The 10,491-nt window shown below is 38.3% G+C and overlaps 1 protein-coding gene across 1 annotated transcript; it reads right to left on the bottom strand.

Moving 5' to 3' along the window:
* Positions 1-1,596: 1,596 nt before the first annotated feature.
* On the bottom strand, positions 1,597-9,543 carry LOC111653552 (MAU2 chromatid cohesion factor homolog). Its single transcript, XM_023404156.2, has 18 exons — positions 9,211-9,543; positions 8,808-8,891; positions 8,490-8,585; positions 8,143-8,237; positions 7,376-7,403; positions 6,979-7,134; positions 6,638-6,784; positions 6,361-6,451; positions 6,115-6,218; positions 5,839-5,916; positions 5,204-5,269; positions 4,992-5,075; positions 4,494-4,543; positions 4,313-4,390; positions 4,115-4,226; positions 3,446-3,536; positions 3,115-3,242; positions 1,597-2,943 (listed from the first exon to the last, which is right to left on the bottom strand). The coding sequence occupies exons 1-18, from the start codon at positions 9,442-9,444 to the stop codon at positions 2,869-2,871; spliced, it is 1,797 nt and encodes a 598-aa protein (XP_023259924.1). The 5' UTR covers positions 9,445-9,543; the 3' UTR covers positions 1,597-2,868.
* Between the last annotated feature and the right edge of the window lie 948 nt (positions 9,544-10,491).

The raw sequence follows: 10,491 nt of genomic DNA, 5'->3' as shown, positions 1-10,491 counted from the left end.
GTTGGGATGTGTTTACTTTTCACATACAGTATTCCTTATATGTGCATATGGTTTGTGTGTGCATGCACATGTGCATAAAGTGCCTTCTTTTACTCAGCTACTTCCTTACCTGCCATTGTGTACCATTGTTTACCCAGTCAACCCAGACACACAAACACATCATGTGACATAACTGGACTACACAACTTGGTAACTATGCCAGGTCACTTCTGTAGGCACAGCTTGTGATTTTGTGAATTCCTGTGGTTATCCTCACTAACTGAAACCTCCAGTATCTTGGCTAATAGCAGAGATGTTCAGACTGCCATGATTACCTTTGAAGCTGAGTTTATCACCTCCACCTGCAGTCAGACAGCCTTGTAGAGGTTCAAGCCAGGGAGATAACAATGCAGACGATTCTGGCATCCTTAACTACAACATGGAGGTAGTGTTCTGAGTTTTGTCTCTATTCAAGCTGCTCCACGGGGCTTGCTTCATGTAGCAAAGGTGGCATGAGAGCAGCAGCCCTTTCCTCAATTTTCACCTCTCCATACTGAACGAGTGCATGAATGGAGGTGAAGCACAGAAGTCCTTGCCACTGGGACAGCTACATACTGGATCATAGCAGTCCAGGGTCTGCTTTGTATTTGTTCAGTTGACCCCAGAGGATACATAAAAGGTTGAGTGTAGAGTAGACTTAGTTTACTGTCCCATAATGCACTTCTGAGTGGTGCAAATGAATGCTTTCCCATTGAGCAACCCTAATCATTGTCTTGGCCCTACATAACAAGACAAAAAAAAAGGAAGAGGAGGGACTCTTTACTTAACAGGACAGTTGTTTTACGCTTTGACAAAGGCTGGAATGAGAACTAGCATAACCGATATCTTAATAGATCTTGTGAACACGTCCCAGTAGAGCACAAGATCTGAGATTGGAGTGAGTCAAACATTACACTCTCAAATTAAGGAACTGAACCGTTAATTGTTGACTCTTTTTTGATATCACATTTGCAACTGCATCATTTCATGACAAATGACACTTTATAAATTGTTTTGGAAATACATAAATTCAGTTATAATTAACAACTGACTTAGTCGTACACTGGAATGATTTTGATGGTACATTCCGGTCACATATATTTATGTAGACTTTAAAATCCTTATATATTTTCTTCCATAAGTGTTGGTTCTTGTTTTTAATAAATGTACAGAAAGTTAAACTAAAAAGAATTAAAGAGTATATAGACTTTAACAATGTGGATACCCTTAAAAACTCTAGCACCACCTGAAGACTGCTTGTAAGACATGCTCACCACTAACTCTTGGTGTAACTACCACAGTAGTTGGTGATTTATGCATCATACAGCCACTAGTATTCACTCAGTTTCTTTCCCATTGTTTTGCAGTGTTTACCATGTCCGAACGTAATGAGTAGGATGAGTAGCTCAGTTTGGCTTGGTTAGGCTTGTATGTATGTAGATAGTGCCTGTCCAATCAACATAATTAACTGAGCATATCTCTTATACATACAGGCCCTAAACCAGCTTAAACATAAAACCCAACACAACTGATTCAATACACTCAACTGTTATGTCTACAAAGTCAAAGGGAAATCAGTTAATTACAAACTTTCAATCATATTTTTATTGGAAAATTATTGAAAACAACATAAGCATTAAAAACGTAGGCATTGGATAGAATATGGCTAGTACTCAAGCTTAAACTGTGTCCTTACAGAGTGCCTTAAATACCAAGCATTGAGATTTCTACATAGGATAGCTAAAAATACATATCACACTTTACTAAATTGACTTTATAAAAAGTCACTGTACAATAAAGGTTCAACAAGTGATGAATCTATACAAACATACTGTAAAGAAACCATTTAGTAGATCTATCAGGACAAATTAAAATATAACAAAATAAAATAAATTCACTTTTTGAATATCTGAAGATTATTGTGAGCTCCAAAAGTCTAAACACAATTTGTAAAAATTAATAAATCAACAGGGATTCATATATTATGGAACTTCAAAAAAATACATCAGTTAAATGTGTGTGTGTATTTTTTTAAAAAGGTATGTGGCAACCCTCATAGCCACGAAATGATATAAAATCCAAAAGTAATTAAACGTTGCTCATTAACAGACCCAACAGAGGCATCTTCTGGTCAAAGGAAGAACTGCACACAGTTGATTGTGCACTGTCCCAAAATAATGTACACTGCCAACTGTTCAACTGATTATTCTGTGAAAATATATTACAAGAGGTCTCTATTTTTTCTAATATGGATTTTGTGCAAAAATTATCTACCAAGAATTTAATGTTAGAAACCCAGGTCAGAAACTATTGTACAGGGAGTCCACATCAGTAACTTCCATGCATGAAAAGAAAAACAGCATCCATACAAAAAAGGCAAGATGTAAAATATTTACCAACAGTTACAAAAATATCAACATGAATAAATTAATTTCTTCTACATTTCTTTACTGCCCACCTATCTACCCCATTGTTTTTCCAACAAATGGAAAAGAAACCTGTCGAATGTAGAGAAGGATTCTCTATATCAGAGGCAAAGAAGCCTTCTTCCAAGTCGCTGCGTGTCCTTCACTACTCTAATCAAGAGTCCAACCTTGCCCCTACACCCTGTAAGCATCCATGCCATCAGGGAGGATGAAATACATGTACAACAGTAGTTGTAATTAAAAATGTAATAGCAGACAATCAGGAAGCAATCTTGAGAAGCTAATAAAGAGAAGGCTCAAAGTATGTCACCTGTTAAAATCCTCTCAAACCTCAGCTACAGTAGTCTGATAGCAGGTTGTTAGGCATCAGTCTGTTGCTTGTGGTAATGTACCAGCTACTGTGATATGTGAGACAGAGGGTTCCTCATAGCAGGCTTGCGAGGCTGGTGGTGGGGCCATTCTGGGCTTGGATCTGGACAGGAGGAGGGCCATCAGTCCACTGGAAAACAGAGAGAAATACTGTTATCTCGGCACAACAGCACATAGACACAGAAATAGACGCAATATAATGAACGTCTAAATATGTAAATCCAACATGGTACTAGAGTGAGAAGAGATAATGGAGAGTAATATGTAAACTTTGAAAAACACGTTAATCTGCATGACATACACTGATGAGATTATGCTCAGGGAGGCTGCAAGCAGCGATGTGGTCCTGCAGCAGCTGCTGGGAGAAGTTCTGGTGCATCTGGGCTGCTTCATGGGCATCCATAGTGTTCCCAAGGGCCTTGTTCAAGTCTGCAAGCATAACACATTGTCAAAATCTACCTTTGACCACAGCTTGTATCTTGAGAAAAAAGATTTTGTGCTTCAAATGTGATGGCAAAGTCAAGTATTCCCACAGTAAAAGGTCAGGAAAAGTTTGTGCTTTCATTTGAATGTTTACATGTGACAGAACATAAATAATGGTTCACGAGTTAAGGGAGGAGGTCATCATGTACCTTTCAACAGTGCTGAAGACCAGAGTTGAACAGACATATCAGGGATCTTGCTGGCCAGCTGCATGGCAGGTACAACCATGTTGTTGCTTTCCTGAAGGAGAAGAGGGCAAACAATAAAAAAGGTGGAAACAGCACAGATTGGAAGCCTTATTTATAAACATTGTAGGCATTAAAAGAGTTCCCCAGCTCCCCTGAGGTGGCTTCATTCACTGCTGCTGTGACATGCTGCCACTCATTACATTTCTGTATCAACCAACAGATGTAGATCAACTGTAGGACCTGGCATACTGGGATATGAGGCCTGCGTAAAGGCAAATCAGTTCAAGTTCACTGTGATTTATTATAAAAAGTGATGGGCAGTCATACAAAACCAAATAATTTATCAGTGTACAGTTCTTCTTTTTTGGGAAGAATGTATAATTGGCTTTATAAATGAGGCACCACTTGCACATCAAGAAGGTAAACAAGAAGAGATTGGATAAGCAGAACATTTTGTCTTACCTCGTTACCCGTCAATTAAATGAGATAAGGAAAAATGTTCTGCTCTGGTGACCTGGTTGTTATGACACCTGTTATAAACACTCAATTCATAGCCCAAAAAGTGTAAAATGAATATAAAATTAGCTTTAGTGCAAATATGAGACCCATTTGTCATGCATTTGGTCTTACTCTGTGGTTTCCCAGTACATAGAAGATGTGGCCCAGCAGAACCAGAGAGCAGGCAGTCAGTCTGTTCAGATCCTCAGCATTAGACATCTTCAGGGTTTCCCTTAGGAAACGTCTGCAACACAAAAACATATAAATATGTATGAGTGCGGGGTGGACCTGTAGGTGTGTTTGCACGAGTCCATTTAAATTTTGTCATACTTGGCCTCGTTGTAGCGTCCTTGAAAGAAGGAGAGGAGTCCCCTGATGTAAAAGGCTGCAGCGCGGAGGCAGTGGGAGCTGAATCAAAGACAAAGACCAAGTTGTTTTAACAAAAAGCATTGTTTTAATTTAAAGTGTTGTTGCAACATATGCATATTTTAGGAACCCTCACGCTTCTTACCTTACTGGGAAGTTATGGTCTGGGTTTATTCTCTCTAGGAGGCTGTACAGCTGCAGAACAAACACAAAGGAAATATGTTCACAGCTTTTAGAGTGTCCTTTTCCCCAAAGGTTACTTCAAACTCTGCGCGTTTACTTAGACCTTAGATAAGGATCACTCAAATTTGGATATCAAAGCACTGTATGGTTTGGGACATTTTACAAATGAAAAATAAGCATAAGTGCTCTCTGGTGGACAAACTATGTAATGGCAACACTGTTTTTACATTACCATAAAATAAAATGAGTATTTGACATTTTCTTGTTACTCTTGACCAATAGATTTGCCAATATCGATATATCTGTGACAAGCCATTCACAATGCTGATATTTTGGTAAGGATGAATAAAAAAATTAAACCACAGTAATAATATAGTTGACACTAACCGCTTCTTTTGGAAGTGATTCTACATTACACTGTTGTGATTTAAAGACGTGACCCACTATTACTTTTACTGACCTCCTGGTGTCGGTTTCCTTCCCTTATGTAGACACTGGCCAAGTTGGTTACAATGTACGTCCACAGTTCCTGGTGTGTGGTGAGCTGGAACACAAACAACAATACAGACACGTTTAAGACGACAGCAGAAGAAGGGGAGTGTAAACCAGAGGAGAGAAGAAGATACTGGTGACAGTATCAGAGGAGATGCACCAAAATCACAACGTACTCACCCGCAAGGCCGTAGTGAACTGTGCCTCTGCATTATCCATACAGTTCACTGAGATACAGTACAGACCCTGGGATATGGCAAGAGCAGGAGGAAAGACATGCGTTAGATTGACTATTAGTGATGTCACTTGTTGTGTTTTGGTGTTCCTGACATGTTTACTAAAGTTTCATAGTTTTACCATTGTTTAAAATTCTTATATCGATATGTGTTTAATTATAGTTTAGTTCGGTTCTTGCCTCTTGATACTCAATGTTTGTTTATTCATTCAATGAAAATGTAATAAAAATGATTTTCTTACTGTTGCTAACATGCTAGCTGTCTGTTTTTATCATTTGCTTTTCTGCTGAAAATGTTTCCTTAAAAGTATGTTCTTTTAAGGTCAGAGTATTTTGAATGAGAAAGCATTTTGAAACAATAAATTCATAGTTATGAATGTAGGGTGATTCAAAAAAGTAAAACAGAAAGATTACCACTAAAAATATTTCTTAATTACATTTGTTTTCAGTCAACATTATAGGAAAATAACAGTTTTAGTATTTAGCCATGTCCTCCAACTTTCTGTGTTTTTTTTTAACTTTCTGACAAGCACAGTTCTACAAACAATTGTGAAAGATGGTTTATGTTTAAAATACTCACTAAAAGCGTGTGAAGCTGAGCAGCATGGTTGGTGAATAACCTGGGGGACTGTTGGCACAGCTGACACACCTGTGAGATCTGGGCAGACAGAACAGAGAGCCAGTGTTCACTTTCACATGCCCATTGAAGCAGGGAAATAGTTGCACTTTTTTGTGAGATGCTACATAACTGAGCTCTTCATGCTGTTGGATTTTGCTAGACTGCATCTTTCGCATATTGTCACAAATCAAATACAACAAAACCCAATAACTGACCATGAAAACAGAAACAATTTACCTCTTGTAATGCAGTGGCCTTGTGGCCCGTGACGAGTCGACACATGATGATGTGCTCCAGTAAAATGACTTGAAAGGTAGAGAGGATGGGGCTGCAGTCCAACACTGAAACATGAAGATATATTTTTTAAAATGTCCACAAAGAAATGGCAAAGATGTGTTTTACTGTTCAAAAAACACAATTACTTATAATTTACTTATTCATGTTGATTTTTCTTAGAAACACACAGGAAGTGGGATAACTCACTTTTTAGTTTCTCTAGTTGCATAAGAGCCTTGTCTGTGTACTTTTGGGCTTTCTCCAGATAGCCTGCTTGCATGGAGTGCATGACTGTCACCTGAAAAATTACAAAAAAAAAAAAAAGTATACATTTAAAACCGTAAACAAATTCCTAATAAAGTGCATGATAAAAAACAAAAACTTTTGTAAGTCCCATGGTGTAAATATATGATTTTGCAAGTGAGAGGCAGGGTGTTTTTTAAAGAGGCTATATGCAAGTTTTGCAAGAGGGAAGTGGCCTTACCAAATAGACGAGGACACACATGTGCTCTTTGGGCAGCCAGTGGAAGAGGTCAGCTGGGTTGCTGGGCAGAATCTCATCATCATGGAGTGTAGAGATGGTCTGGATACACTGCTGTAGCTGCTTCAGACACGGTTTCACACTCTTCACCTGGGGAGAAATGGGACACGATAAACAATTATTTCTTACCTCACGGTAGCTTTTTACACCCAGACATCCTTTCTATATCCCCAAGACCAATATAAGCATGCATGCTGACCCCCATATGTTAATAGACACTGTGTCATTTAAACCCCTACAACTTAACTCTACTTTTTCTAACTCTTCGTGAATGGATTCCCTACCTGTCCAGCATCCAGGTAGTGTGTGACCTGTAGGACGAGGAAAAAGACCCTGAGGGACTCCTTCTGGATCGGATTTCCCTGCCAATTTTCAACAATAGTTCCACACAGTGTGAGCAGAGGATGCACCTCCCCGAGCTTCCTCTCCATTAGCAGCAACTAAAAAAAGAAGAAACATCACCCAAATTAACATTTACAGAATTTGATGTTGCTTTTGTTAATTTTAACTTAAATGGTGGCACCATTACTGGTGTGTATATATAAGTGTTATTATGCTTTTGCTGTACAGTCACATAAAGAAGGAGGAAAAATTGTAATACTGTGTTGGGAAGAAATATAAGCGTCAAATACTATTATGGTGTAACAGCACACATAAAGTGAAGTATAACAGAAGACTCACCATTCCTTTACTAAGGAGAAACAACGCCCTAAAAAAAGCAAAAACATCAGGTCAGTTTTTCCCTCTGAAGTTCTTACATTCAGTCAACATTTGTAAACACTTTGTGCCACAGTTGCATTGAAGCAAGCGGACAGATCAAAGACAACCTCATATTAAAATGTACTTTCTCAGAGCTGGTAAAAAGTGTCTATCACAAAAATTTTACAACAGCAACATTTTATGTTGAATGAAATGTAAAAAATGAGAATTCATTATTTTCTAATCAATGCGAACTCAGTGATGTTTTGTGTATGTGATTTGTCTGAACCCACAATGAAAACATAGTGTGAGGAAAATGTAGTTTTATCTACAGGTCAAAATTTTAATTTGCGAAGTAGCTTAACAAATCTTAGGTTTAGGATATCTAATTTGATAAACATACATGATGTGTCATATATTCTGTGACACTTGCACTTCTGTAGAGGGACTGAGAAGTCAGCAACAAAACAGACTTGCTGTACAAGAGTTTCATAGTCCACTTCCCACTATCTGGTTTGAGATAGCCTTTAAAATGGCAAACCCCTCTACATGAACAGAGAAACAGAAGCAAAGTGGATCACTGTGGGTGTAACGGATAGACTGAGACTCAAAAATTACAAATTACCTGTACTTGGGCTAGGAATAGTTTGTTTTTATGTGCTTCAGATTAATATTGAAATTGGGGGTGTCATATACTAACCCCTAAAAGCCTTAAATATGCAATCAGTAGTAGATTGAGTGATATTTACCTGGTATATTCTGAGCCCACCACTCTGGCGTACTCAGCTCCAACCCCCAGGAGGTCACATGCTGACACCAAGTCTTTCTCCAGTGTATGAAGTTGCTGAAAGAGACAATACAAAATTAGTGTCATCACTTGTGACTCACTTACTGTTTGGACACAAAGTCAAGACTAGCAAAAACATACAAAGTGAAAGTGTGAGCAAACTGTTCTCAGACTAGTTACCATATTTGAATTAAGGCTGTTGTGAATCTGCTCTAATTTAAAAACACTTCTGTACCAGCATATGGAAATGAGTTGAGTGAGTGAAACAATATGTCATCCCCACCGGGACACTTTTATACTTATACATACCGCCAACTGGAACAACAATCTGCAGTGCCAGTACGGTGTTTGTTGTGAAATCTGGATGGCCTTGCGCAGCAGGGGTTTTGCAGAGTCCACCAAATTCTGAAAATTGATCACAAGGATCAATAGCAGGATCAATAGTTAATAATCAATAGTGATCAACATTGTTCAGCCTACCATGCATGTAACACAATGAAATTAACACTTTCCAGGACCCTGTCGAGGTCACTTGATGGTAAGAAGTGATGAATGTATGTAGATAACCAAACATCACTTAAACCTCACGAAAATAATGAATGTTAACGTTATTTTAAAAAGGTTTACCTGTTGGCAGAAGAGTTCAGACAAAATGCTGGCAGCTTCAAATTTGACATCTTCAAACTGCGGGACTTGTTGCGATATAAACCACTGCAAAACAAAAGATGGAAAATGTTAGCGGCGTCATACCAGTGTTTGCAATCTTTATGAAGCAGTAATAATCCCATACAGCGGCTTACTTGATTAACACTAGAGAAAGAACGAAAGCGTGTCGGGACGAATACTAAACAATACAGCTGACCAAATACAACACTAACAAATATTGTATTTTAACTTCTCCAAAAATGTAGCCTTCCTGAATGGGCAGCTATTTAAAGACTTCCGCCGTTCGCTGTTTTCGCTGCTGCGGCCTACAATCGTCCCTTTCCCCGCTGCATCCCCGCTCTTTCCCAGATCAAACGTCCCTCACCGCTTTCTCCAGGTGGCTGCGGGCCAGCTCGCTGTTCTTCGTGTGGTGGTAGAGAACCGAGCCCAGCTGAAGATGTGTCCGGGCCTCGATCCTCTGCGGAGGCTTAAACTGAAACACAGCCTGGAGACAGTGCACACAGAGCCGAATTTTGGGTGGACTGGAGGTTCGGAAATGCTCCGCAAAGCCGAGTAGGGCGAGGTACCAGCGCTCCGGGGCCTCTACGTTTGACGCCATTTTCCCCCACAACAACAAGTTTTTCAGCGCTATAGCCAGACTCCGGGGTTGCCAGGTTCGGTCAGTCAGGTAAAAAGCTCAGTCAAAGCGTATAAAGACCCAAATACATCCATTTTGTTTGTATTTCTTCTTTTTTACACGTAATAAACAATAAACGTATAATACACGCACTAGTTTAGTGTATGTATATGACAGGGACAATGCCTATCAATTACATTTCTGACAATATGCCACAGTTAGCCAAAAGGCAAATTTTCATCTTTAGTCCCTGACCACATACAAAAGATAAGTCTTTGCCAAGTTAGAAATATTTTACATAAAAAAGCACCTTTATAAAAAGAAGGCAAGTGAATATATTTTCTCAAGGGCTGCAGCTATTTTATTGTGGGGCACTTGTGTTTTTAGTAATTTATATCTTGTGACTCTTACTTTTTTTGAGGTTTCATGCAACACAAACCCAATGATGAGCATCAGCCAACCATATGTTGTACTGTAGGTTACCCATAACGTCAACATCAAAAGGTGAATGTACAGTCAGTTATTTAACACTCTAAGAGGGATCATTATTTAAATGAATCATTTTACTTGATCTCTTTCTTGTCTTCATATCATTGTATATTGAATAACTTTGGCCTCCAGATTGGTGGTCAGGCAAACCAAGCAATTTAATAATGGACTTTGGGAAATTATAATCTGTAATTTTGTTTTGATTAATACAAAAAATACATCACATAAAATACAACATAATATAATATGTACAATTTGTTTTGTACAAAAGAAACCTCATCGTAACTCTAACATATCAAACTTTCCAGAATAGCTACTATATGGAATCCCGAAAAAGAAGTAATCACATCAAACGCAATGGTAGAACTCTTGAAAAGCAATACTGATAAAATGGTGATTAGTTTAATTTATGAATTCTTAATCAAAGAAAGATACCTCTATTTATATTTCACTATTCATGCATGAGGCAGTTTCAAATGTCTTTACATACATTTAATTTTTAAAATGAATGTATTCTTTCTTTAACTGAAATAAACGAAA

The sequence above is a fragment of the Seriola lalandi genome, unplaced genomic scaffold, assembly GCF_002814215.2.
Source record: "Seriola lalandi dorsalis isolate HSWRI2012SDOR001 ecotype SW California unplaced genomic scaffold, Sedor1 jcf7180002054224, whole genome shotgun sequence".
NCBI lineage: Eukaryota > Metazoa > Chordata > Actinopteri > Carangiformes > Carangidae > Seriola > Seriola lalandi.
This window is presented reverse-complemented; position numbering and strand designations above follow the sequence as displayed.

Bases quoted from the DNA above. Each gene is read 5' to 3' on its own strand.
- LOC111653552 (XM_023404156.2), bottom strand. From the start codon at position 9,444: ATGGCGTCAAACGTAGAGGCCCCGGAGCGCTGGTACCTCGCCCTACTC. The intron at 8,238-8,489 runs GTATGTATAAGT...TGTCTCTTTCAG, and splicing joins GATTGTTGTTCCAGTTGGCG to CAACTTCATACACTGGAGAA. The intron at 5,076-5,203 runs GTGAGTACGTTG...TTTGTGTTCCAG, and splicing joins AGTTCACTACGGCCTTGCGG to CTCACCACACACCAGGAACT.